Source organism: Erithacus rubecula, assembly GCF_903797595.1.
Source record: "Erithacus rubecula genome assembly, chromosome: 12".
Taxonomy (NCBI): Eukaryota; Metazoa; Chordata; class Aves; order Passeriformes; family Muscicapidae; genus Erithacus; species Erithacus rubecula.
The window spans coordinates 19,804,505-19,832,255 of record NC_136664.1 but is presented as its reverse complement, the minus strand read 5'-3'; the positions used below and the strand labels follow the sequence as shown (position 1 = coordinate 19,832,255).

Here is a 27,751-nt window from a genome sequence, read left to right as displayed (position 1 = left end):
CTTGCACACCTTTCCAGCTGGCTTTTTGAGTTAAATCACACACAAGATAAAAACAGACTGGCTTTTCAGAGGGTGAAAGGCAAGGGAATGAGAAACATAAAGAGAAACTGTGATCAGCACAATAATGGTCTCAAAAATTACCTCACAAATAATATTATTATTCCCTCATCCTATACCTACTTGTGGCCACTATCCATGCATACCCAAAATTGTCATTAAAGTTGACAAGCTTTGAAGGTACAAGGAGGTGGTTGTTGTCTTACCTGGATCTCAGGCTCAATTTCAGTAGTTTGTTTTCAGCAAATTCTGCTTCTTAAACTCCCAATTCTTGTAGTTCTGAATTTCAAGTAAAAAACCCACCACCACCACCAACAAAACCAAACAAAAAAACTCTGTTGAATTCTAGTGACTCTTACCATCAACATCTTATTTCTATAATAACTGGCTAAGTAGAGAAATAATTCATCTTTGTAGCATTTGCTCTGGAAATTTCATTCCTGTTTTCACCCAGAGGACCTCTAAAGCAGCCCCTTCACACGTTGACACTTGAATGTGGATTTATATGACAGATTGTAAAGGCTGCAAAACCTCTAGCACATCTGCAAAGTGAGTTGCAAATTGTATTTATCCAATGGAGTGAGACAGTTTTTACATTTAGAAAACAAAGCTGCACCCAAAGTCCAAGCATGCAGTCAGGAATACCCAAAGGCATTGCCAGATCCCCCAGTCTTGTTCCCACTGAACTCTGGCAGACATCTCTTTTGACTTTAAGCAGAAAAGAAGTAGAACCTCCAAATCCCTGTAGACCACAGCAAGCCCAGCTTCTTGATTTCACTGCAAATTTTGGTACCACTTTGAATTTTTGTTAGCAAGCAGAACGAGGTTTTTCATCAGCAGCCCATCCTTTCCACAGTCCTGAGCAGTGTTTTTATCTCAGGGAATTGCTCTGAGCTCTCTCTGAGTTGTTCTGGCATACCAGGTAAATCTATTTACCTTCCATTCCTGGCTAGTTTGTGTTTGTGTGTAGCCCTCTGTTGAAGGTATTTCTGTTTGCTGTAGAAGCTGATGCTGTCAGTGGCATTCCTTGTGACCAGGGGAGCAGGAATGATTTCCATGCAGTCTCTGCTGTGCAGGTGGGAGCAGTGGGGGAGCCCAGAGAGCCTCCCCAAATGTTTGCATGCCTTGTGCTTTGGGAGCTCTGCTCCCAGCCTTTCCCCAGGGGGCTGAGCCAGTGCAGTACAGAGCCCTGCTGATCTCAGCTCTGGGCACTGGGCTCGCTGCCCTCCAAGGAAAACCAGCACAGGTTTTATTATTTGTTTCAGGAGCTAATGACCTCTCTACAAGACAGGAATTTTCCAGGCCTCACTTTCCTCTGAACCGATGGACTTTTTTGGTGATTGACAAAGGAGTCCCCTAAAGCATGTGTCTTCTCCTCTGAATGTTTCTTGTCAAAACACATTGTCATTCTTCTGACCCACCCTTACAAGCTCTCCTACCAAGTGACCTGATTCTAGCTGTTCTCTAGGTGTCTTTGGGTTTAAATTCACCTGCCTTTTCCTCCAGCACCCCCATCTCTCTGGTTGTTGGAGCTCAGCACTGACACCTGAGATGTGCTTCTCCCCCCTCCTCTGCAGCCACACCAGCCTGGGCTGAGTTCAGGGGAATTCTCTGCTCCAGGTTTGAGGACCCCTCTGTTTTCCCTGCTGGAACATGATTACTGACCCTATACAACTGAACACTGTGGTTTGATGACTCAGACACTCCTACTGACATCTACAAGACAGATTTTCCATGTTACCCTTTTACATGATGCTCCAACTCTGCACTTCTTGAGAGGTAGCAGGGAAATTCTTAATTTGTATGTATTTAGGATATATAATTCTCTGCATTTAACAGAACTCATATATCTTGCTCATGTATTCAGTGTCAGCCTTCTAATAATTTATTTGCTAATTTTCCATCAAATCTGTGCATTATTGAGGTTATTGCCTGAAGACAATGTCCAATTAGCAAATTTTGTCACTTACCCCATGCTGGCAGTTAGGGTGTAAATCAGTGATTAAATAAGGCCTGTGCTCAAGACAGGTTAAGTGGGGTGAAGGCCAGATGTGTGAGTGTAGGTGGTTGTGCAAGCACAGCACAGGGAGGGGAGGATGCCCATCTGGAGCAGTGTTGGCTCTCCTGGGATAGCCCAGCTCTGCAGGGTCCCTCTGCCATCCCTCCCTCTTCCAGGCACAGTGGAAGACACAGGGGCACAGTTCAGCCTCTGGAAGGCTCCTGTTCCCTGTTTGTGGGGTGGCAGCAGCAATCCCTGGGAGCCTGTGTTCCCCAAAGGCAGTTCCCAGGCAGATCCAGCACCCCACGTTCCAGCCAAGCACTACAAAATGTGCCTGCATGTGAGCTGCAGCACCAAGCTCATTAATTTTAATAGCTGTTGTGAACTTAACCCATACACTGACTTTCAAGCAGAGCACCTGAAGAGGCAGGAGCAGGAATTTACCCTGCACACTGGGAGTGCTCTGAGAGGCACTGGAGCAGGAGCACTGCCACAGCAGCCTGGCAGCTCTGCAGCCAGGGCTGAGCCTGCCAGGGCTCCCCAGGGCTCTGCCCTCTGCCAGGCAGCTGGGTGTGTGCTGCAGATGAGAACAAGGAGCCAAAACCCAGAGGTTTGGGTTATATGCAGTCTTTTTCTGAATTAATACATGAGTTCTTACAGAGATTAACATAGTTTTTGGATTCATACCATGCACTTGAGATTCGGAGAGAAATCTTTTGATTTTTTCTTATCTGGCCATTGAGCAGATGTCTCTGGTTTCTGAGGGAACTTTGACCAGCAGAACCCATGAGATAAAAACCCAAAGGAGAGCTTTTCCCTGCTTGAATCCTCTATTTCTACTGTGGATGTTTTAGTTAGTAAAGCAGGAGTTGGAGCAAGAAAAGGGTCTCCCTTTGCCAGTCTGCTTTATCAGGTGCTGTAAGCTGAACCTGTGTGTCCTCATCTGCAGAGCCAGTTCATTGCAGGTGCTACATGGCCAAGGTCACACAAGTCCTTGCAGCACTTTGATAAGCTCTGGGAAAGGTGTGAAGTGCTTGTTCCTGCAGGCCTTGTGTCCTGCAGCACTGTGAGCTGCTGCTTGGACACATCCAGCACAGCTCCTGAGCAGGGGGAGAACTGAGCAGCACCTGCCCCAGGTGCCAGAGGAGTACATGGCTTGGTCTCTATGGAAAATAAAAATAATCTGTATTAGAGGTGTATTTACAGCTGGGAATGATGATGTTAAATACCCTGTCTCTAACTGTCACTAACTGGACAAAGTCCTGGATGTCAGAGCCCATGGAAGAAGCACACTATAGTAGCAGATTTCCATATGTTCCCTCTGTTGTTGCACGGCTTTGATGGTAAAGGAGAATAATCCCTGTAACCCTAACCCTGCATCCCATTGACTTAGGGAGATGGAAAGGAAGGCATTTGTATGAAAGCTGATTCTTCAGACCTGTTTGTGTCCAGGATCTCCTGCTCCCTGGCATGCAGGGAGCCACAGCAGAGCTGAGCTGTCTGGGATGCAGTACAAAGGTGTTCACTCCTTCCTGCACTTGGTGGCCACTGCCTTACCCAGCCACAGACTGGGAGCTGCCCCCAGCTCTGGAGAGGAAAGCAGAGTTCAGCCTTAGGGGTGCAGATCTTCCTGTAGGTGGGTGGGCTGTGAGGAATTCTAGGCACAAGTGGGTGTCACAGTGACAGACCAGCTCCTTATGTGGAGGAGCAGACAGCAAATCAGCCCTGGCATGACTTAGAGAAATAACATGGTGGTGGTGCTGTGCCTGGCACAGGGAGTTCAGACCCTCTGAACTTGAGGAAATTGCACACTCCTTCCCAGGCAGCAGCTTCCTTGCCTCAGCTAGCCAGAAGGAAGAGCAGGTCTGTCTGTGCAGCCAGGAGTGGGCAGGAGGGATGGCACCTGTGCCTCCTTGGGCATCCAAAAGATGAGCATTGAGTGGTGTGTCCATTCAATGTTCAAACACCAGCTGACCCTGCCTTGCTTTCTGCTCATCCTTTCATGTTCTACAGTGATAACATCCATGTAGCTGAGTTACCACGTTAATAATTCCCACCCTTCCTGCTTGCAACAGGTTGAAAACTAGTCTATTTTACTAAAACACACAAAGAGAAGCCAGCAGTCAAGGAGACCAAATTTCAACTTATTTTTTTCATTCAGCACTCAGATTCTTGTTGGTCAAGTTTAATTTGACATTTCTTTTGTTGCTGCCTTTGCTTACACCTGACAGGGCACTTTGGTACCAGCAGCATAATTTAAGTATTTTTCAGCAGTCAGTTTTGGGATGGTAAGAGAAAAAGGATTGTATTTTGAGAAACCACTCCTACAGATGCTGTGGAAGGAGTTGCCTCTGAGGTGCTGCAAGTGGAGGGTCTTTCCTGCTCAACAGTGTGGTGTAAAATACTGTAAAGATGCTGTACATTGAAATGCAGCATCTTTACACTTAAAACAAAGGAGGATCTCCTTTATTGATTGCTGCTTCATGTGCTGTGCATCCAGCTCCCTCCTGGCATGCAGAGGAGTTGAGTAAAGATGTAAAGACACAGGTTCAGTGGCTTTGTGCTGGAAATCATGTCCCCAGGTCACAGCTCACCACTGGAGCTGAGAGGTGTTCCCCTTCCTGGCTGGTCTTTGAACACACATCACTAGTGTTTGTCTTTTCATTTATAAACTTTGGATTTATAAAGACCCTGCAATGGCAAGTAGACCTAGTCTGCTTAGGGGGATATTTCATGAACTACTTAGGAAGTTTATAAAACAGACTCCCTAGATTATGAAGCAAGGGGGTACTGTTTTGTAAGGAAAATGTTAAGAAATTATTTTTGTCTCTAGGCCTAACTTAATTATTTTAATGATCCTACTGGTGGTTGTTGTAGGTGTTGTTCTGTGTGCATATTGTGACCTACATGCTTGTGATCATTTGTGAAATCTAAGGATTTAAAAATACATTGGACCTTATTATTTCCTTGCCTCCTTCCACTTGAAATAAATGGAGGTGGCTTGGATATTGATATGTTGGACTAGATCTCTCTTGCAGTGAAGTCAATGAGAGTTTTACTGTAAGTCTAAATGAAAAGGAAACAAACCCTTTTGTTTTAGAAAATGAATTCTGGCCAGAATACTCCTTGGTGTAACCCTGTTGTTCCCTGTGGAGTTTCACCAGGGGTTTTGCTGGTGCTGCCTGGTGAGGAGTGAGCAGAACCTGAGCACTGCAGTCAGATGTTCTGCTGGGTGTCCAGTGCTCAAAGGAGTTTCAAAGACTTCAGAGTGTGTAAAACCAGCAGTCAGATGAACACAGGTTGTGCTGCCCTTACAGGTGCATGCACAAACCTCTCCTGGCCTTCCCAAAGACATGCTGGTTTTGAAGGAGTTCCTTTAAATTTGTATCTGTATAACTGAAATCAAAATTAATCTATTCATGGGTTAATGAAATCTTTAAGAACAAAGTGCATATTTAAATAGAAGAAATATGCAGGCATGCAAACACAGGATTGGTGTGTGAAAGCAGAAGGGAAGCTGGGTCTCTGGAGCACAGAGCTGGTGTGGAGGATGCCAGGCAGGAGCTGATGCCCTGTCTGCTGTTACCCCATGAACTTTGATAAGTTTTTGTTGTGTGAAATGTAATAAATTGGTGAGCATAGCTAGGTCTTGCAGTAGCTCAGCTTGTTCCCTTGTGCTGTCCTGACAATAAGTGCACAATCCCATGGCAAGGACAGGTATTGTCAGTCACTTCCATTGCTGCTGTTGTTGCCTGGAAAGGCTGACCTGGAACAGAGACTAGACAGAGCAAAAGGGATAAAATAATAAATAATAAAGTAAAATAAAATAAAATAGGTATTTACTGAAAGGATACACCTTGGGCAGTGCAAGAGCCCTGCTGGGGCTGCACCTAAATCAAATCCAAGATGGATCCTAGTTGTGAGTTTTACACTTTGCCCCCTTTCCCTTGCTGTTGTTTCTGATTTTCAGACACCAGTTGTACTTGGTTCTCCAGCTAGAAAGGGATTGTTTTGTCAAACTACCCTGTGAAGAGAACTTAGTCTGAAACTTCATATTAGATGTTACACACTAAGCAGCAGAGATTCTGAAAAATATAGAAGCTAAAACCCAAGGCATCACTATATCTCCACTGATACAGAATTACACCAGGTTGGTGGCATTTCTAATCTGAATTTACAGCTGGGAGAAGGTGCAGAGCTGGAATTAAACTCCAGAGTTATAAACTCACTTCTCCATGCTCTGTCCAGCAAACTCCCTACTCCATCTCAGCTGCTGTGATTAGCATGTACTTCATTCTTTTAATCCTTAAAAATGGAATGACATTTGTAAAAACTTTATGGGGGTTTGTTTTTACCTGCCTTGCTCTCAGTTGAAGCTGTGCCAGGCAGAGCTCTTGGTTCCCCAAGTGTGCTTGGTGATGTTCCTGAGGCAGGCACTGATAGCTGCCTGTGTGTCAGAGCTGGGCATCAGACACAGGCAGAGCAGAGGAGTTTGGTGTCACCTGCACTGTTAAATTGGCTCTGCTGCAGTATGGTATGTGCTCAAAGGCTAAACTTGCTGCTTTTTTATCTGCTGAAGATCACAGGAAGGAAGACCTGGGAGGATCCTGCACGTGGATGTTGGAAGCTGTTATGCAGCACTTGCACTGTTCTCTTGGTCAGGCTCAGAGGGCTCAGCTGGCAGGCACTGGAGGCTGAGATTTGCACTGGAGGAGTCCCAGTGCACAGGGCAGGCTCCTGTTTCACATCTCTGCTGATGGAGTGCAGCTGCTGCCAGTGCTGCAGGTAATCCATTTAGATCTGGGAGATGCTCTGGCAGTAGCAAATCTCTCTCTTGAGAAAGTGGACAATGAAAACCAGGGACTCTCTTTAACCTCTTTGGTGTCATACTGTGTTAGGCCAACAATTTGTAGCAGTGCAGTTCACACCAGAGGCTGCAGTTTTGGCATTTGGGGAATGTGGTGTGCAGAGTGCTGCCTGAGCTCTGCCCTTGCAAAACTCACTGCAGTTCCATGGGCAGATGTGGCCAGTGGAGCTCCCTGGAGCCAGGACATGGCAGTGGAGAACTGGGTCCTCTGCTTGTGCCAGGGGTGTCTTGGAGGGAGCAAGGGCTGAATTTTGGCCAGCAGTACATAAAATTGCTGTTGAGAGAGGAAAAAAATTCAGTGACTGCTTTTTAGTCTTACAGAGGGGGGATAATAAAGCTTGGAGTTAATACCAGTTTCAAACATATTTCTTCTTTGTTTCACATCCAGTTGTATTCTGTTTGCAGGCATGAGGGTTAAAGTGGGGGCCTGCTTCTGCTTCCAATTAAATCAGAGGATGTTTTTGCCTTGACTTCACTGGAACCAGAATCAAACCCATGGCCAGAGTATTGTATTTGAGAATGAATCTCTTCAGTCACATAAGAAAGTCAGGTTCAGCTTTCAGTAGCTCATCAGAATTCAACTGCTGACAGTTGACTTACTATTTTGAAGTTTTTGATAAGCTTTATTTTGTAGGGCAGGTGTCCTGTGCAGCAGGTGGATTGCTGTCTCCTTCCCAGGTGTGGTTCCTTCTCCATAGCTCCTAGACAGGGACTCCTCTTTTTGGGAAGGTGGCTGTGGGATGGGCTCTTCCCAGCAGATGTGGTGGTGGTGCCTTGCCTCCTGTCTGTCCCTGAAGTGAAAAACCTGCTGGAAATTCCTCTTTGTTTCTGCTCATCTGCCAATGGCTCAGGCTCACCAGCAAAAGACTTACACAAATCTTCCTGCTTGGTGTAGCTCCATGGGCTTTGGGGATTGTTTACCCTTGGAAATTGCATTTTAAAAAGTTGTTCTTGATGTGTTCAGTTTCTTTAAAGGAGCAGCCAGGGAAAGTTGGTTACATTGGTTACAGCTTAATTAAAAGTTAGAATAAACAAGAGAATAAATATTATTCATTCATCATTTGAAGTGTGATAAAAAAATATGGATAGAGAGAGCTGGATGCAATTCCCAATCCCATTCAGGCCTGTAGAGAAATAGGAGCAGTGACAATCTCCTGTGACTTCCTGCTCCAGAGCAGGTGCTGATGTGAGCAGTGCTGGAGGTGTGCAGTAATGTACTGCAGCAGTTCTGGGACTGGGCAAAATAGGTGTGGCTTACTCAGTGGAGGACACAAGGATGGGCTGCAGGAAAAGCAAATGGAGCAAGAATGAAAGACAAGCTGGGTTCTTCCCAAGTTATTGTCAGCAGGAGAGCTGTACCTGTTTAGTGGATCAGCAGACCAAGGAAATGTCTGAGCAGCAGGGGCAGCTGCTTGTAAGCAGAAAACTGATTTATCAGTACCCAGAGAGAATGGGACCATTCCTGTTCACAGCACTGGGTGCCCAGTTTGGGCACCAGGGGTCACTGGGATTTTTCAGTTTGGGCACCAAGGGTCACTGGGTGTCCAGTTTGGGCACCAGGGGTCACTGGGGGTGTCCAATTTGGGCACCAGGGGTCACTGGGTGTCCAGTTTGAGCACCAAGGGTCACTGGGTGTCCAGATTGGGCACCAAGGGTCACTGGGGATGTCCAGTTTGGGCACCAAGGGTCATTGGGGGTGTCCAGTTTGAGCACCAAGGGTCACTGGGTGTTCAGATTGGGCACCAAGGGTCACTGGGTGTCCAGTTTTGGCACCAAGGGTCACAGGGTGTCCAGTTTGAGCACCAAGGGTCACTGGGAATTTCCAGTTTGGGCACCAAGGGTCATTGGGTGTCCAGTTTTGGCACCAAGGGTCACAGGGTGTCCAGTTTGAGCACCAAGGGTCACTGGGTGTTCAGATTGGGCACCAAGGGTCACTGGGTGTCCAGTTTGGGCACCAGGGGTCACTGGGGATGTCCAGTTTGAGCACCAAGGGTCACTGGGGATGTCCAGTTTGGGCACCAAGGGTCACTGGGTGTTCAGATTGGGCACTAAGGGTCACTGGGTGTCCAGATTGGGCACCAAGGGTCACTGGGTGTCCAGTTTGGGCACCAGGGGTCACTGGGGATGTCCAGTTTGAGCACCAAGGGTCACTGAGTGTCCAGTTTGGGCACCAAGGGTCACTGGATGTCCAGTTTCAGCCCAGGTGATGCAGAGCTGCAGAGTCCTGGGCTGCCTGTGTCTGGGAGCTATTTCCTGTGAATCTGGAAGTAAAGGAGATAACCACAGGAAGGAGGTGCTCAGCTTTCCCAGGTCTGGGGTCAGAAGTGGAGCTCTGTGGCTGCAGCAGGTCAGATGTTCAGCTGTGTGTGTGAGCAGTGTGTAAGGTCAATGTGTTGCTGTCACCCCTTGTGCTGTATAAAAGGTTGTGAAGCCCTTAAGTCAATGACATCCCTCGTTTCCTACTGAAAAATCCTGGTTTCACAGCACCCACACATGCAAAAGATGTGGAGGGCCAGAAAGGAAAATGAGTTCCACTTGAAATTTTCCCTGCATTCACTGAGTCTCAGTGGGAGTTCCACTCTTCAACGAGTGAGGATTTATCCCATTTGCATTATAATATAACTTGTGCCTGCATGTTTTCAACCTGCCAGCATGCCCAGTTGTACTGGGGTGTTGGCAATGGGAGTCATGTCCAGATTTAGTCAGATTGAAAATCTTAATAAAATCCTGAGTTATCCTCCACTGGAAGCCCCAGAAAGAAGATGAGCAGCCAGAGAGCTGAGCTGGTGTTTGGTGCAGCCCTGCCCTCACCAGGGCCCTCCCAACACCATGGTCAGGGAAAGGGATGGTTAAAGGAACAGCAAGAAAAGACTCGTACAGGCAGGAATGTTTTATTTGAAATTTGTATCTTCTCGTGTATTAACAACTTAATTTTCTTGAGTGCCTGCAACTCCCACAGGCTGAGCTGCAGTGCAGCTCTTGCAGAATTGGGACCTTTGGAAAGCCAGGAATCTAACAGGCTAGTTTTGAATTTTGGTTTAAATTAAAGAATTTTTGTTCTGAATCTGTTTTCATGACCAATATTTAGTGTAAATTATGTGTTGAGAAAACATGAGAGGCCCAGAATCCAGCAAGAAGAATCACATAATAGAGGATAATATAAGAGTTTATATTAATATTTTTAATCTTCCCCAGCTATTTAGGCAGAATTCCAGTTAGAATGAGGTAAAAGGCACTTTTAGGCACAGTAAAGAATGTTATACTGGAAAAAATCAATAGCATCAGAAATCCAGTTTACATGCTTCTTTAACTTCAAATGTGACTCCACAGTTTAAAATAAAGAGAGGAATTCCCAGGCAGATGGATATTACCCAGTGTAGCAACTTCTGTGTAGTTACTAATGCATTTCATTGAAATAACAATATTCAGAGTAATACTCAGCTCCTACCCTAAACACATTCAGTGTTTTGAAGGCTCATAGTGTATTGTAATATTATTTGGTTACTTTTATTAAAAGCAGCAGGTCAGGCAGACTGTGCTGTTCTCAGTCTCCCCAAACTGTGCTTGTTGGGAGCAGGGCTGGCAGAACTGGCCTGTCCTCACTGCAGTAGCACAAACCTCTCTGCTCTGCCCTGGATCCTCACACCTGATGTGCTCAGAGCCCTGTTCTGGTCATGGTTACTCCAGAGCAGCTCAGCCAGACAATGGGAACAAATTCCCAAACAGTGGGAATTGGATAGTTAAGCATCATAAATCATGGGAGGCTCTCATCACTGTCCCTGGTGCAAAAGGTGAACAAGCCATGGTAGGGAACTCCTAATGAAGAAATGCAGATTGCTCCTGTGTTTGAAAGTTACGTTTTTTTCCCTTGTGGAGCACAGCAGATGCTTTTCATCCCTGATGAGGTGTGGGATACTGGTGTGTGTGTGTAGCAAAAGGTCTCTGTCCTCTGGGTGTGTGTCTGCTTCCCTTACCTGTGGATGCAGCCATGTGCCACATTAAATTAAAGGGTTTGTGATACAGCAATTGGCATACTGGAAATGTTTGTTTGGTGAAGTGTTTTGATAGCTGTTAGTGCACTAAAATATCCGAACTCTTGAATAAGGGAAGCTGGAGCCATCAGCCTGCTGAGGGCTGTGTCCTGCTGGTCTCCCACTCCAGGGAGAAGCTGGCTGCTGAGAAATTTGGGATAAATGATCTGTGCTGATGGCCCTGATCCCAGAGCAGGTGGAGAGTTTGGGGATCATACCCTTGTAAGCCTGGTGAGAAAGAAAAGCTTGAAAAGGGAAGCTTGCAGAGCCTCAACTCCTTGGTCTGCTCGTTGTAATTGTTTGACCACTCCTTCCTGTTGGGATGTGTGGCTGATGCAGGGCCAGAGTGGCTCTTGACTACCAAGAGAATATTTTCATTCAGGAAAAGACACAGGCTTCTCTGCCTGGGATTAGTGTTTCCATTTCCTTGTCTTACCTGCTAATTTATGTTGAGTTGATACTGTTCCTGCAAATTAGGAGATAAGTGTAGTGCATCAATATATGAATGCATACACATTTCCAGGAAATTATACATTAAAGTCATCTGCTAAAGTGTCTTAAATGTGGAGATAGGCTATAAACAGCAAGCATCTCTCACCCTTACCATGAATGCTTTGTGATATTTCAGAAATAATAGGTAATTTCCACTTCAGTGGATTTTATTACCTGTTGCTCCAGTGGACTTTAATTGATAGTAACAGTGAACAGAAAACAGAATTGTCCATGGCTTTGTTTTAACTACAAAATCCATTATATACCTGATTTTGCTTTTTTAGTGCTGGCATAGAAAGAAGAAAGAAAATCCTTCCAGAGCTTCCTAAGAATGATTCTGCATGGTAGATTATAATGTTCTTTATGGATTATTGACTTTTAAAAATACATGTTGATACTGTATAGACTAGCTCTGATCTGTAACAAAAATAGATATTGGAGCCTGAACAGCAAAATATGAAGTATTAAATCTAGGTAATAGATCCTGCAGTTCCTTCAGGTGCTCAGTAGTTAATGAGTGTAATATCCTTCAGAAGCACAGCAAAGTGAGCATATGGCTCAAAAACCTCCTGTGGCATTCCAGGATCTGCTCAGGGAGGCAGGAGCAGGAGGTTACAGGAGTTGGATATGGATAAGCATATTGCCTTGTGAGTTAGCTCCTTGTGGTGAGCTGACCTGGCTGCACTCCAGGCACCCAGAGCTTCTCTCTCACCCCTCCACAACTGGGCAGGGGAGAGAAAATACAGTGAAGGTTCATGGGGTAAAGACCAGGAGAGGTCACTCAGGAAATGCCATCACAGGCAAAACAGGCTGGAATTAGAGATATTAGTTGGATTTATTTCTAACAAAATAGGATAATGAGAAGTAAAATAAACACTTCCCCCCAGCCCCACCTCTGTCCCAGCTCTGTCTCCTCCCCTGGTGGCACAGGGAGGCAGGGAATGGAGGTTTTGGTCAGTTCATCCCCCTGCTGCTCAGGGAGAGGGGCTGTTCCCTGCAGGATGGTGGGGTTCTTCCCACAGGAGACTTCTGCAGGGGCTGCTCTTGTGTGGCTCTATCTCATGAGAGCAGCCAAACCATCCCTGCTGCAGGGGTGTCCCTCCCACGGGCTCACAGCCCTCCCAGAACTGCTGGGACATGGCTCTCCTTCCCATGGGCTGCTGTCCTCCAGGGACAGGCTGCTCCAGCCTGGAGCCAGGGCCCCTCCCCTGGGTCTGCCACTGGGTCACAGCCTCCTCCAGGCATCACCTGCTCCAGTGTGAGCATCTTCCCCATGGGCTGGGGGGATCTGTGCATCCCATGGATGTGTGCACCCTATGGATCTGTGCATTCCCCATGGATCTGTGCATCCCATGGATCCCATGGATCTGTGCACCTCATGGATCTGTGCACCCCATGGATCCCTGCACCCCCATGGATCTGTGCACCCCATGGATCTGTGCACCCCATGGATCCCTGCACCCCCATGGATCTATGCATACTCCATGGATCTGTGCATCCCATGGATCTGTGCATCCCCCATGTATCTGTGCATCCCCATGGACAGGGGGGGATCTGTGCATCCCCCATGTATCTGTGCACTCCCATGGATCTGTGCATCCCCATGGATCTCTTCATCCTCATGGGTCTCTGCACCTCATGGATCCCATGGGCTGGGGTGGTTCTGTGCATCCCCATGGATCCCATGGGCTGAGGGGCACAGCTGTTTCACCATGATCATCACATGGGCTGCAGAGGAGTCCCAGCTCTGGCACCTGGAGCACCTCCTGCCCTCCTTCTCCCCTTGTTTCTGCAGAGTTGTTCCTCCCACATGTTCTCATCCTGCTCTTCTCTGGCCACAATTACAACTGTGCAGTAACTTTTCTTTTTCTTCTTAACACTCTTGTCACAGAGGTGTTACTACTAGTTCTGATTTGGCACAGCCTTGGCCAGTGGCCCATCTGTCTTTGAAGTGCCAGGGATTTGCTCTGCCAGACATGGAGAAGCTTCTGGCAGCTTCTCACCCCTGTAGTTCCTCTGCTACCAAAGCTTGGCAATGCCACCCCAGTACACTCCTCCCCTTTAGCTGAGGTTGGACTGTACTGCTTGATGCTCTTGGTAAAAATTGAGGCTTTGCTGTCTGTGTTTTGTTTTCACAGGTCCATTTTGTTTTGAGCATCTGTGGTAGTAGCTCACTTGTGTCATCAGGATTGCCAGGTCTGGCAGTGTCTGTGGGACACTGGCACCTGAGCCTGCCTTGCTGAAGGGAAGGTGCTTGCCCCAGCAGTGGGAGTGTGAGGAGAAGGATCCAGTGGCCAGGGTGGCTGGAGCCCATGGAGTGCTGGTGACCTGTGTGACACCACAGGCTTGGTGCCTGCACTGCCCTTGGGACCTGATCTGGTGCTTGCTCTTGCCAGAAACTCCATTTGGGAGGCACACGTGGCTGCTTGGATGTCATAGTTTGCAGAGCAGCAGTTCATACCCAAGGTTTAACTCAGTCTCTCACATAGAGTTTTTCCTCATCACTGTCCAAACAAAAGATGCTTAAAAGATTCTCCCCAGCCCAGTGCCCTCCAAGCCAAGCTCACTGCCTGCAGCAGTCCTGGGTGGTGCAGATGTCTTTGATGGAAGAGCTGCATGGGCAGAGCCTCACAGGGATGGACAGAGCCTCACAGGGTTCTGCACACAGGGCAGAGCCTCACAGGGATGGACAGAGCCTCACAGGGTTCTGCACACAGGGCAGAGCCTCACAGGGATGGACAGAGCCTCACAGGGATGGACAGAGCCTCACAGGGTTCTGCACACAGGACAGCCAGGCTGGGTGGACACTGTCCAGGCTGCAGTGCTGCCTCTCCTCAGAGCTTTCTGCTCTCAGCTGCAGAGGGGTTAACATCACAGCTCAGAGAGGAGGGAGGGAAGGTATGGTACAACCATTCAGCTGGCACACTGATTGTAGCTGAAGTTTTAAACTGAGGCAGATCACAAAACCTGTTGCAGCCAGATGCATCTTTTAGCCACGTTCCTTGCAGTGCAGGGCATGAGGGAGCTTGTGCCCTGGCAGAGGCAGTGCCTTCACACCTCTCATAACTAATGCCAGGCCAGCAGGCAGAAGACACCCATCTGCTGGGCTATCCCTGTCCTCCTCTGGCCAGCTTTTCTGCTTTTCAGACAGGCTGGCTGTTTTAAGGTGCCTCCCTGGGGAAAGCAAATGCATGTGTTTTCTCCATTATGGTCTGCTGTGCTGAGAACGTGTGCACAAATCCAGTTTTTATAGAAATACTGGAAATAGGAAAAATGCTACTGGAAGGTGTGGCAGCACTGTGCAGTGCCCATCAGTGCTCCAGCTGGGCTGTGGCAGTGCCAGCAGAGCTGGCTCCTGGCACAGGCACTGCAGAGCCTTCCAGAGTGCTTTCCCAGCAGTGTCTGCCTTGTGATGGGACAGCAGAGACTCCTGACAGACACAGCACTGCCAGACACCCTGTGAGGCTGTCAAGCACCTCTGCTCCAATTCATGGCATTTTTTCTCTCCCAAGCAGATAAGAGTATCTGTCCTACCCACCTTGAGCAAGTATTTCAGAGATAAGCAGCACTGTTTGTGCTCAGCAGCAGTGGCTGGACCCTGCTATACCAGGGATGCTTCTGCAGGGCAGTTTCAGGTCATGCTCAGTGTCCCATCTCTAAATAACCCTCTTCTCCCTCTCTGTGCCATTTCCCACAGCCAGGCCCAAAAGGCAGGAGCAGCTGAGAGCCCCTGAGCACAGGAGATGTGCAGATGTGCAGGGCAGGAGGGCACACCAGGGGCAGGTTCAGCAGGGAGGGCTCTGCCTGCAGCACAGACTTGCAGGACCCACAGACAGGCATTTCTCCCTCCTTCCCCTGCCCTCCCATGAAATTAGGGGGGAGACACGTTTTAATGACAGCTTGCTGAAATGTGCATTCCCTGCTGATTTGACATTGGGCAGAGAAAGTGTCTACAAAATCAATTTTTAATAAATGTAAACAGCTAAATTATGAATGACAAAAATATCACTGAACAGTTAAATATTAATAATGTAATTACTTAAATTAATACTTTTAGTGCAATATTGTGATAGAGAGCTTTGCTTACACTGTGTCACTGTGCACAGGGGACACCAGGACCACAGTGGCCCCCACAAGAGGGGGATATGGGGGTCTGGGGGCCTCATGGTGCCACAGTCCCAGCTACTGTTTGCTCACAGCTTCCACAATACTGACTGCTCTTCCTAAGACCTCTGGAACCAGATTTATTAGGAAAGAACTTCTATTTTCTGTTCAAAATAAAGCTGTCAAGAAAATGGCTAAACTGGCCCAAACCAGAGAGCAAACTGCTCCACCCCAAAACCTTTCCTGTCCCAAAGTGCCATGAAGCTCCCCAGCAGCTGTGTGTGATGTGCACACCCACGGCTGTGCTCAGTGATGATTTTTGGGAATCTGGAGGGAGCTGTGCGTGCCCAAAGCCCTGTCTGATTCTGGGATGGAGTTGGGAAGTTGCTGGAGGAGGTGGTGAGTGCTGAGCTCTGCCCTGCAGCCCCTCTGTGCTGCTGCCCCAGCAGGAGATGGGGCAGGGGGTGGGTGAGCTGCAGCCTTCTGTAGGTACTTGCAGCAGCACAGGGCTTCTTTCCCTGCCCAAGAAACTTAGAAAAGAATTTACTGGCACTCTTGTCCTTGTGGGTTGGCTGTCTTTGTTGTTTGTTTTTAATCTAATAAAAGAAGATCTTAATATCATAGTAAAATTGGTACAAAGCTGGAAACTCGCCCCTCGGCGTTTTGGCAAAACATTATTGAAAATGTAAAAAGCCTGTAGCAGAAAAGAGAGGAGCACAAAGGAACAGCAGGAGTGGGATCAACAGGTTGTGCTCTGGCTCCTGGGAGAGGCAGGGCTCGAGGTGCCAGGCTGGAGCTGGACACCAGCCCCGTGGGGCTGGGCACAGGGACCCTCTGGGGGCTGGGTGGAGGCACAGTGAGCACCAGGTGGGAAGAGCCCATTGCTGGGAGGGCAGGAGCAGCCCAGGAGGAAGAAGAGGCAGCTAGGAGGAAGATGAGTGCCCTGGGCAGATGGTGTGAGCATGGTGGTGGAGGCAGTGGAAAGACACACTTGGCATCCTTGGGCTTGCAACTGCTGGGGTTGGTCCTGGCTCAGTATGCTCCCTGTATGGAAATTAAATACTGGACACAGATTATACAAGTGTTTCTAAATTAGAAAGTGAAGCATCTCTTCCAGCAAGGTGGGAATGCTGAAGAAGTGTTCATTGCTCAGACTTGCCCTTTGCTGTAGGATCCCAGTGCAGCTCTTGGTGCCTTTTCTCCCTTTCCCTGTGCCTCCTGCCTCTCCACAGGCATCACTGCAAGTACCATATCTGTGTGCCCTAAGCAAGTGCCTCCTGAAAATGCCATTAACTGATTTATCCACCAGTATACAGTCCTGTTTGCCACTACCAATCATAAGAACAGCCATTTTTAGGGTAACTGCTGCCCAGGCTGAGCTGCTGCAACATAATTTTAACTCAAGGCACACGGTGGGTCCCTGGAGGGAGCAGCTTCCTGAGCTGCTACCTTATTTCTGATTGATCATTAGCAAGTCTGTCCAGTGCAGAGCCCTTCCTGTGCCTCTGCTCTTGCTGCCTTGCCAGCTCTCTGCCAGCCTGAGTGCATTTTGCTTCTCTGCTCCTGTGTGAGGAATTCTGTTCTGGCCACCAAAACCTGTCCATGGAGAGCTTCATGTCCTGGTGCAGAGCATGGACTGCTCCTGCTCTTCTCCTCAGCCTCACACAGGTGAGGAATCCTGCCCATGTGAGCTCATTTTGTGCTCACAGCATTGCATTTTCCAAAGGGTTTCCCAGGTATGGTTTAAACTGGGAGAAGCAGGAGCGCTTTCCACACTCAGCATTACAACATGCTGCAGTGCAGTTGGTTCTTGGAACATAGCAGCCCCCTAAAATGTCAAATAAATCCTTGAACTATTCATCACTCTGTTTTTGGGGTGGCAGTTAAGTCTTTCAACACTCTGTGAGTTTCTTTCCCCAGCAGTAATTTTGCTGGTGAAGAAATACAGCTCAGGGCACTCCACAAAGTGGAGCCTCAAAATTCATGTTTTGTTTTCATTACCAAAAAAATGCTTTACTACATTAAAGAGTGGCCCATTAAAATTTTGTACTCTGCCTTCTGTGCACCCTGTCGTTGTTGGCAGACCTTCCCCTGTGCCCATACAGAGCTGAGCAGGCTCCACAGAGAAAGGGCAGCAAGGGAGGGGAGGGTTCAGCCACAGCTCAGCTTCCTTACGTGTGAGATCTCAAAACTTCCAACAGCCATGCAAATTTACTCAGTAAATGTATGTACTGAACCTTAAGCTATCCAGTGCTTCCTCTGCTTTAGGTGTATCCCAGCACAGCCACCACTGCCAAGGAAATCAGTTAACTGTCTGGTTGCTGGAGTAAAATGTAACACAAATGTAATACAAAGCAGTGTATTTAACTGTCTTGGGCAAATGGCCGTAAAATAACAAAGTAGAACAGGAGTCTCACTGAACCTTGTGATTATATAAATTAATTGTTGCCAGGTGAACTGGGTGATATTCTCTGATACTGTAGGAATGCTGGAGGTTGGAGAAAACAGTAAATATTATAATTAGGGTTTAGGAGAGGAGAGCACTTGGGTATTCTCACAAGTAACTCAGACTAGGTGTATTGTGGCATGGCCATGACAGCAGGCATTAAAACCTGCAGCTTCCTTAATTAAGAGGGCAAAAAGGTTTTTTATTAGAATTCAGCAGAGACTTACTAAGTCCAGTTTTATTTAATATTCCCATGTTTTATTTCAATATAAATGGCGCATTAATAAATCTGCAAATGTATTAGCAAGTTAGAAGATCAGAGCGAGGTGCAGCTGTGCAGGGCACAGCCAGGAGCACCATCAGTGGGGCAGCAGAGCTGCTCCTTCCCAGCCCTGGGTGGGCACTGGCATCCCTTGCAGATGCCCCCAGGCTGCTGGAGGAGGGAGGTGGTGCTGGGGGGAAGGAGGCAGCAGGGCTGTGGCTGCAGCCCTGGTCAGCAGTGCTGGACACTGCCTGCAGCAAGGCTTGATGAGCTTGTTTTGCAGGGAAGGGGAAAGCCCTGCCCTGGTCTCAGAGGGGATTTCATGGGCCATTGGAAGGGGTGGCTCGGCAGTGAAACCCAGCCAGCTGTGGGATGGCCTCTCTGGGAGATGGAGGAGTCCTCCCTGGCAGGATTATTTAAGACTTGACTTTGAAAGGCGAGACACTGTGCAGTTGGGAACAATGCTGCCCTGTCAGGGAGAGGGACTCAATTACTTAATAGGTCGTTGCTGTCTGTCTCCTGCGTTTTCCCTTTCAAGAACATATATTCAGCTGGGTTATTTCTCATGGGAAGGCAGAGCAGTGTGAGAGAGGCCAGGCATTTGGAAGGGAGAGGCTGCAGGAGTGGCAGCCAGGCAGATGCCTGCTCTGCTCTCTGTGGAGCAGGCTCCTTGGGACTTGAAAAACCTGGAGTTGGAGCTGCTGTGGTCCTTTGGTCCCCCAGTCTCACAGGTCTTGCTCTGTTTTTGTTTTTTTTTTTCTCACAAAAGGTTTGCCATGGTGCTCTCCCCCTGCCAGGCTCGTCCCAGGGCTGCTGGGGGTGACACTGTGGTCCCACAGGCTGTGCCTAGGGCTCATGGCCACTGGTATGTGCTTTCCCAGAACATGCTGCACTGGATGGACACTGACAGCCCATGCAGCCCATCCCAATGCTTGGGCAGCACTTTGAGCAGCACAGGAAGGTGCTTGCAGTGGATGGTGTTTGATCATGGCCAGGAACTCATCTCTGATGGAACCCCATTAGCAGCACCTGGTGGGCAGGGATGTCCAGCAGCCAGGGACTCGAGTTCTCCCAAAATCACTGTCCCAGCCATGGGTGAGCATTCCAGGGTGCTTTCCTGACTGAGGCAGCACCAGCTGGGTGCCAGGGCAATCTCACTGCCCACCCTCCTGCCCTCTGCATGTGTTTGTCACCAAATTAACATCTGCATTACCTTATGCACATTCAGTTGATGCACCTCAATTGGTTGTTCTTAAGCCCTGAGGCTGCAATGAGATTTTGTCTCTTTTGCCCATTTCTTTTTCTCTTCTTTTATTTCAGAATAAGTCGTCTGTTTAATGGCACAGAGCCTATTGTCTTGGACAGTTTAAAACAACATTATTTCATTGATCGAGATGGGGAGATTTTCAGATATATATTAAGCTTCCTAAGGACATCTAAGCTACTGCTCCCAGATGACTTTAAGGTAAGGAAAGCTACAGTCAGCAATCTGTTTTTTCCTCCTGTTCTGTCATTTGTTTTGGTGCAGGTTGATTTGTGTGCTTGACCTAAACACACTTAACTAAATGTTGCTATTTATTTGTTAGGATTTTTTAGTACTTGTGTATTACACCATGGATGCTGTTATTTAATAAATGGACTAATGGTTGTCATGGATACCCAGAAAAGTTAAACTATGAAGCTGTTTCAGTTTTTCTAAACTAATTGTATTTTCTCACATTTTTAGCTTATTTATCAGGGTATAACAACAATTAAGAAGCAACATCAGCAGCTTGCATTTAGCAGGGTTTAATGCTCAGAATCTGAAATAAGTGTTTTAAATTTGATATGTAGAAGACTTGAACTGTGTAAATTTTTTTCTTGCTGGTGTAAGAAAGAAACCCTTAAACAAGCCCATTTGTGTTAGGCAAAACCTATGCAGATACTTTGATTTCAGAAAGTAATCTGCTCACAGTTAATGTCAAAATATTCTTGGGAGATGGAATTGGCTGAAGGCTTTTTAAGGAGCAGGACATGTTTTGGATGAAGTCATGGTTGCTCCTTTGATTGTTTAAAGTCTCTCCTTTCAGCCTTGTTTGCTTGGCTTTGCACTTAGGAAACTTCCAACATTGTCACCCTTATGTATGAAAATTAGAAAACAAAAGTGTCCAAACATAGATGACAAGATTCAACAAAAGCACCAATTCCAGGATGAAATGATGAATAAATTGGGATGGCAGATGAGGATGTGCTCAGTTAGAGGATGCAGAGCATTGCTAGGGAGGAGAGCTCCTGCTTTCTCTGAAATGCCATTGCACTTTGTTGTGCTGGCTGATCACTTGGTCATTTGTGAGTGGCAGAGCTGTGGTGGTGGCCCTTGCTCTGGGGTGGAGCTGGTCCCTGTTGTGCAGACTGAGCCATTCCCACCTGGGTCAGGAGGAGCATCATGTCTGGGAGGGTCTCAGCTCACAGCTTGTCCTGAGGCAGGGCAGCTCTTGGCAGTCCTGGGTTTGGGCTCCTGGTGATCACTGGTGAGGGGCACAGGGCTGGGGAGGCTGTGAGATGGGGGAGACAGAGAAATGAGGGCTGGGGGGGAGAAAAATCCTGCAGAGAAATGAGAGAAAACCTGTGTGCAGCATTGAGGGTGAGGACCAGCCCAGCCCCAGGGTTGTAGGATGGGTCAGGGAAAGGGGTTGGGTGGAGAAGTGCTGGAGGGATGCTTTAGCAGCAGTGTTTTGGACAATCCAGTGGGACAAGGTGTGAGAAGAGAGGGTGGGAGAGAAGAGAGAAGAGCTGTGAGCTGGTCATGGCCTGGACCAGCATCAGGCTTGAGGTGCTCAGTAACAGAAGCAGCAGGGTTTGGCTGGAGCCTGGAGGGAAGGGTGCCCATGGGTGCCAAGGACTTGTCTGTGCAGTGAGCCCTGGCAGGGCTGGGGAGGCTCAGGGAGCTGTGCCCAGCTCAGGCCACTGCTCCAGACCATCCCTTTGCACAGGGTTAACTGCATTTTATTCAGTTCCTCCCTGGGAGAGCTTCAGAGCAAACCCCAGGCTAATGAGGGCTCAAGAACAAAGCAAAGCATTGCTAGGTAGGGAGTAACTAAATCAAAATGCATAGAAGAATGCTCTGTAAAGCTGTATTAAAACTGCACTGTAAACGGATTTAACTTCACAGAAATCGTGTAATTTTGCCAGCATGATTAAAGTGACAGAAGACAATAATCAAAGGCAGCAAATGGAATCACTCTGTGTTTCTAAATGCAAAACTCTATTTAAGGTATAAAACCTGACAGCTTTTCCAGTGAGACTTGCATTAAATGTTCTTTATGTCAAACAAAGCATTATCAAGTGTTTTGAATATTTATTAGTTTTTTACCCCGTAATTTAATCAAGCAGTTTATTAGCCTCAAGGTTTAGCCAAGTTGCTTTTCAACTTGAATTGCTGCTCAGATGGTTATTTTGGAAAGTTTGGAATGTCAGTACCACACCAGCATTATTGTGTTTGCTATTTCAGTGTTGTTTTCAGACTAAGTTAACACTGAAATGCAGAGAAAGTGGGGTGTGTGTTCCTAGGCTAGTGATTCTTTATTATCAAGTCTGAGTGGTGTGTTTACAATGAATATTAATTACACTTGCAACTAGTACTGAGCCAGAGCTTGAAAGTGTCTTCTTGCTGAAAGCAGCACTCTCATGGTTGCTGTAATTTCCTGGGTTTGGGGGATTTTAAGGCACATGAGGTGTGCTGAGGAGTGAGTGTGAGTGTTTGGGCTCTGCCCTGCAGCCAGGCTCCCTGTGCCTGCTCTGGGTGGTGTGCAGGGCCTGGCTCAGTGCTGCTGCTCCTGTGAGCATCCCTGAGCCTGGGGCAGAGGCTGGGACAGAGCCCAGCACCCCAGCCCTGGCACTGCCCCAGGAGCTGCTCCTGCTCTGCTGCACTCCTGCAGTCACAGGGGCTCCCCCAGCACCTGCTGAGCAGCACATCAGTGCCCAGCTGCACACAGACCTGGAGCTGTTGTGCCTTTGTTTGAGACCCAGTCCTGCTCAGAGATCATCAAACAGAAATGCACACAGGCAGAGTGTGTGTTGTCACTGCCTCTCAGAGGGGAGGAGCACCAAGGCACAGCACATCTGAGTTCTGTGTGCATTACAGAGATCACCTCTAACACCAGAGTTACAAGGCCACTGCTCTAATTTATTAATGCAGTTATTAAATGTGTGTGCTTGCACCTAAAATCCTCACTGACCTCAGGGAACGGTGCAGTTGTCATTGTGGAAGTGAGCAACTTTCTTTCATAGCCAGGAGTCAGATCTTCACAGCACTAAAAATACAAAAGAAACACTGAGTTAGGGTGACAGTTTGTTGTTTCATGTAATAAAGGATAACAAGTGAAAAATGGACAGGAAGAATCATTTCAGCCTGTTCAGGAGTCAACATTAGGTACCAGAATAAAGCTACTGAGAGAACAGCATCAGGTCTGTGGCACAGGTGGTCCCAGTCTCTGCCTGGGCAGCAGATCTGTCCCACCCACTGGCCCTGACATGGAAACTGCAGCACCCCTGGGTCACAGCTCCCATCTCCTGCCCAGGAAAATGCCACCTTTGCCAGAGGTGACTGCAGAATTTTGCCCACTTGGAAAAAAAAAAAAAAAAAAAAAAAAAAGCAAGCTTTCCTACTAAATTATTTTGTGAAAGGCAAAAGGCTGCACCTTTGAAGATCTGTGTGTCCCATGAGATGTAGCTGTGGGCCAGGAGCTGTGGCTGGAGAGGGGCTGTGTGCATCCCTCCTCTCAAGGGACCTGGCAGAGCTCCCCCACCAGCTCCTGCAGCAGCCACGGGAGAATGAAGGCTCCTGGTAGCTGTAAAGGCTTTTTTGTGGTGCTTCACAGGCAGTTTAAAGGCTGTGCTGTCTCCCCTGCTTGTGAGTGCCACTGGGGGTGGGAGTCACCCTGGAGTAAAATGTGTTCCCAGGCTAAACAGGAGCAGCTGCACTGTCACAGTGCTTGGCTCTGTGCTGCTGGTAGGGAGCTGGGGACACAGAGATGATGCTGGTGAGAGATGGGAGATGCATTAGTCCTGCAGGACAAGGAGTTCTGGGTGCTGTACAACACCTGCTGTACAGTGCTGCTCAGAACTCTGCCCTGCCCAGGCTGGAGCCCGTGGGAGGGGGGCAGTGTCATGTCCATGTCCATTGCAGGGGTCAGGGCTGCTCTGGGGCTGGGATTCAGTGAATTTCTCTGCCCTTGGACACTGTGCCTCTCCTGGATGGGGCTGGGAGGATCATGTCTGCATCATTCCTTATCAAAATTAACAGCATGGAAATGTTTTCATGCAGTTCCTGTGGCACCTCCCTGGTGGGTTTAACTCTCCCACTCTACATTTCATATTAAACTTCAGTGAACCTTCAGGGTAGGATTTGATATCTGCAGTGCAAGGTTAGAAATACCTGTGCCAGTATCACCTGAGCATCCCAGTCATTCAATGCAGCTAGTCCAGAGCTGGGCTCTCCCTGTCTGGTCACAGACAGAATTCTGAGCACTGTATAAAACCTGAAGGGAAAGACTGTGGGCCTGGTGTGCAGAGCCCCTGCCCAAGCACAGGGTTTGGAGAGCTGACCCCCATGCTGTGAGCCACTCATGCTGTACTCCTGGGTTTGTGAAATCCTCTTCCCTCCTTAAGCACAGTCAGATTCCCTCAGGATGCCCCAGTCCCTCCTGCAGAAAGGCCAAATGTCCCACAGGGTGGGGCAGCCTCTGTGCTGGTGGCTGTGGGCTCACACAAGGTGTCCCTTCCCAGCACTGCCACTGGTGCACAGCAGTGAATTTCTCTTGCCTAAAGAAGACAGTTTTTAATCCCCTGCCCTTGTTACTGTGCTACAGCACAACAACTTCCCTCTGTTGGCACTGCCAGTAGGTGCCTGATTCCCTGGCATCACCTGCTGGCACCAGCACAGCCCAGTGCCCAGAGTGTGTTACAGGGCCCTTGTTGTGCACAGCCCTCCCATGTTAGTGCTCAGCCAGGTGTGGAATAGACACAGGCACGAGTCTGACTTTAGGACAGCCCAGACACCAGCCCTGGCTCAGCCCAGGCTGCTGTGGCAGTGCCCCCTGATCCCACAGAGCCCAGGGTGCTCCAGCACAGCCCTGATTCCCACACAGCCTCCCCAGGTGTGGCTCTGTCACTCTGGGAGCAGCACTGGAAGAGCTGTTCATTTGGAAGCAAGTTTTCTTCTCACAAAACTGTATGAGAATGTAAAATTGATCCTGTTCATTTTAGGGCAAATGGCAGCTAGCAAGAGTCACTACAAAGCTGCAGGTGATGGGGTGGGCTCAGTTGGCTGTGGGAGAAGTAGGGGTGCTGTGATCCTGCTTCTGCTTGGCTTTTGGCATTGCTGTTGTGGCCTGAGGGTGCAGGACATTGAAGTGAAGGGTTCAGGAACTGTCAGGCTGGTCCAAAGCCAGTGAAGGCAGTCACAGACTCTGCAGTGTCATGGACTTCACATCCAGCCTCAGGAGCACTGTACTGCTCTCTGCTCTCAAAAATGAAGGGCTCTGTTCTCCATCACTGTACCATCTCTTCCAGGTTTTACTGTTGTGTTTTCTTAGCACATACTCACTTGATTGATTTTACAAACAATACCTTATTTTATAGTGTCCATGAACCCAGATATATAAAACTGGTTTTTCAGGACATACTGAAAACAGCAGATGACTCTCCATTGCCTTCAGAAATACTGGGTGCTCCTGTTCACTCTACACCAGCACATTTTTCCTTAGGATTGCATGTTTCCTTGCTTGAAAAAGCAACCCATGGCACCAGCAGTGCTGGTAGTGAACACTTGGCAGGCACTGCACACACCCCTGTAGTGAACACACAGACTGTGCTGTTCAGTGTCCTGCACACAGATTTCAGAATCTCATATTTCTAATTTAGGCCACCAATCCCTGCTGGTTTAAACTGCTGCCCTGTTCAGGGAGCATCCCTGGTGGGCAGAGGAAAGCAGTGATGGTTGGTGGGGATCCCTTTGGGGCTGGTGCTGTCTCACCTGAGCCCAGGTGGTGCAGCAGCCTCCACATCTCCTTGTCTGCACCAGTTATTGGTTGTTTGCAGCATCCTCTCTGCATGATTTCTTCTTTAATCTTCTCGTTTCCCATCCTCAAGCTGTCCCATGGGAGTGTTTGTTGCCCTCATTTCTTCCCTCTTGCTCTTATCCTGCTTCCCCTCTGCTGCTCCTATCCTCCAGCTCTTTTTTCTCCCTCAGCCTGTGCACATTGTCCCAACCCTGGCAGACATCAAAGAGATGGAAAGGATTGGATGTCCCTTTTGTCAGGGATCACCTTGCCCTGCCCTGTGAATATTCATGTGTCCCCAGGCTGCAGCAGCCCAGGGGTGAAGGAGCACCTCCACCACCATGGGTCTGTGCTGCCAAATTTGAGCAGAGCTAACTGCTTTGGTTCAGCAATACCCTGCAGCAGCAGATTTTACAGGTTAATTCTAAACCTCTGTGAAGAGTGGCACCTTTTTGTGCTGCATGTTCCCTGGCCTTTGATTCCCCTTCCTCCCTGAGTCCTGGGGCAGCAGCACACCCTTTATTTTTCATGTCATTTTGGTGCCCATTTCTTTATTGCTTCTTGTCATATCATTCTTCCCAGTCCAAATAATTTCAGTCATTTCAGTCTTGATTTTTCTTTTAATTTAATTTTCTTTTTCATTTCATGGGTGCAGAACTGGCCTTTGTGCCAGGTGCTGACCTCCAGCACACCCCACAGAATCACCTGTGGTGCAGCATTTGCATGTGCAAAGAGCCAGGAAGCAAACCCAGGAATTTGCAGGGAGGAGCCTGAGCTCCTGTAGCTCCTTTTCCTCTGGGAGGATTGTCCTCTGCTCCTGGTGTGGCTGGCTCACAGCTCCTGGGCTCTGGGGATGCTCACACCCTGTGCTAACATATTTCAGCTGAGGTGGGAAGAGCTGTCAGAGTCTGATGAAGCAATCACAGAACTGGGAATTAGATCCAGCTGGGAATTGGAAGTGCCCAAAGCCCAGGTGCAGTGCTGGACATGTGGCAGGGCAGAGCTGCTTCTTTGCAGGCACTGGAGCACAGAGCTGGCTCCAGCCAGCAGGGTGGCCACTGCCTCCATGGCATTTACAGGGCTCCAGAGTGCACTTTAAACACATGAATAGGCACCAACTGCAGGCAGCAGCTCAGCTGCTGGAGTGAATTTCAGCCTCAGCAAAGACAGGTGAGAAGTGAAGCTGAACTGACATCTCCATCTCTAACATGTGAGGGAGGGGAAGACTGAGATTGCTGTGAGATCAGAACTAGCAGAGTGCAGACTAGGGCTTGGAACATTTTCTCTTACATCAGGAAGCTTTGTTTATTCAACCAGCTATTTTGATTTCTTAATCCAAGAGCAAGCCTCCTGGCATTGAGCTTGTGGGATAATAAATGAAGGGATAATTCAGTGCAATGGGAACTTCAGTCAGCTCAGATTGAGCAGCAGCCCTGTGTGGTTTTCTGTGGAGGTGTGAGTACCTGGGTACCTGTTGCCTTTGCTCTCTTGCTGACAATACATAAGCCTAAGTAGGTCAAACAGGAACAATACTCATTTTTAAAAGAGAACTATAAGCATTTCTAGTTTCTCTCTCTCCCTCTCTTTTTTTTTCTTTTTTTTTTTTTTTTTTTTTTTTCCCAGGACTTTAATCTTTTATATGAAGAAGCAAAGTATTACCAGCTGCAGCCAATGATTAAGGAACTGGAGCGATGGAAACAAGAGAAAGAACAAAGGAAACATTTCCAGCCTTGTGACTGCTTGGTTGTAAGAGTGACTCCAGATCTGGGGGAAAGAATTGCATTGAGTGGAGAGAAGGCTTTGATAGAAGAGATCTTCCCAGAGACTGGGGATGTCATGTGCAACTCTGTGAATGCAGGCTGGAACCAGGACCCCACCCACGTTATCAGGTTTCCCCTGAATGGATACTGCAGGTTGAACTCTGTGCAGGTAATGCAGGAATGGCCTCTTGTGCTGCCTCAGCCCTGGCTGGGCTGATCTCTTACTTTGTCTTCAATTCTATGCAAATTATTTGCTTCTGCCCAATTACTTTCAGTGGTTCTACTGCAAGGAAGCATTTTTCTGCCTGGTGAGATCACAGTCTTTCAGGTTTTCCTAAGTCTAAGCAGAAAAATACATTTAGATTTTGTGTATGGTAGTGCCATGCTGGCCTCATAATGGTGTTATACTGATAAATGCTAATTTTTTTCATCAATGTATAGCCTTTGGCAGTTTTTTTTTTTCCCTCCAAAGTGCCTCTAGGAAGAAAGAGAGAGTTCCAAAAACTACAAAAAAAATCTCCACACCATTTTATAGAAAATGCAACAATGTGTAAATGCATAATTTATGTCTCACTCATAATTAAATGATGGTGCCTGCGGGATGGACTTAAAAAAATTGATCTCTGCACTTTTTTTTTTTTCAAAAGGATGTTCTATAAAAATTGCCCAGAGTATTTTAAACAAAAATGTATT

General features: G+C 47.8%; 1 protein-coding gene across 4 annotated transcripts in view; it reads left to right on the top strand.

The window, feature by feature from the left end:
* The window catches only part of KCTD15 (potassium channel tetramerization domain containing 15), a 45,285-nt gene that overhangs the window by 9,089 nt on the left and 8,445 nt on the right, over positions 1-27,751 (top strand). For all 4 annotated transcript variants that reach the window (XR_013775644.1, XM_079316483.1, XM_079316482.1 and 1 more), the window contains exons 3-4: positions 19,579-19,723; positions 26,922-27,227. Coding sequence is in view for 3 of the 4 variants with exons in the window: in XM_079316483.1 (XP_079172609.1) it covers positions 19,579-19,723; positions 26,922-27,227 (451 nt within the window). In the remaining variant the exon portion in view is untranslated. The remainder of the gene's footprint in view (positions 1-19,578; positions 19,724-26,921; positions 27,228-27,751) is intronic.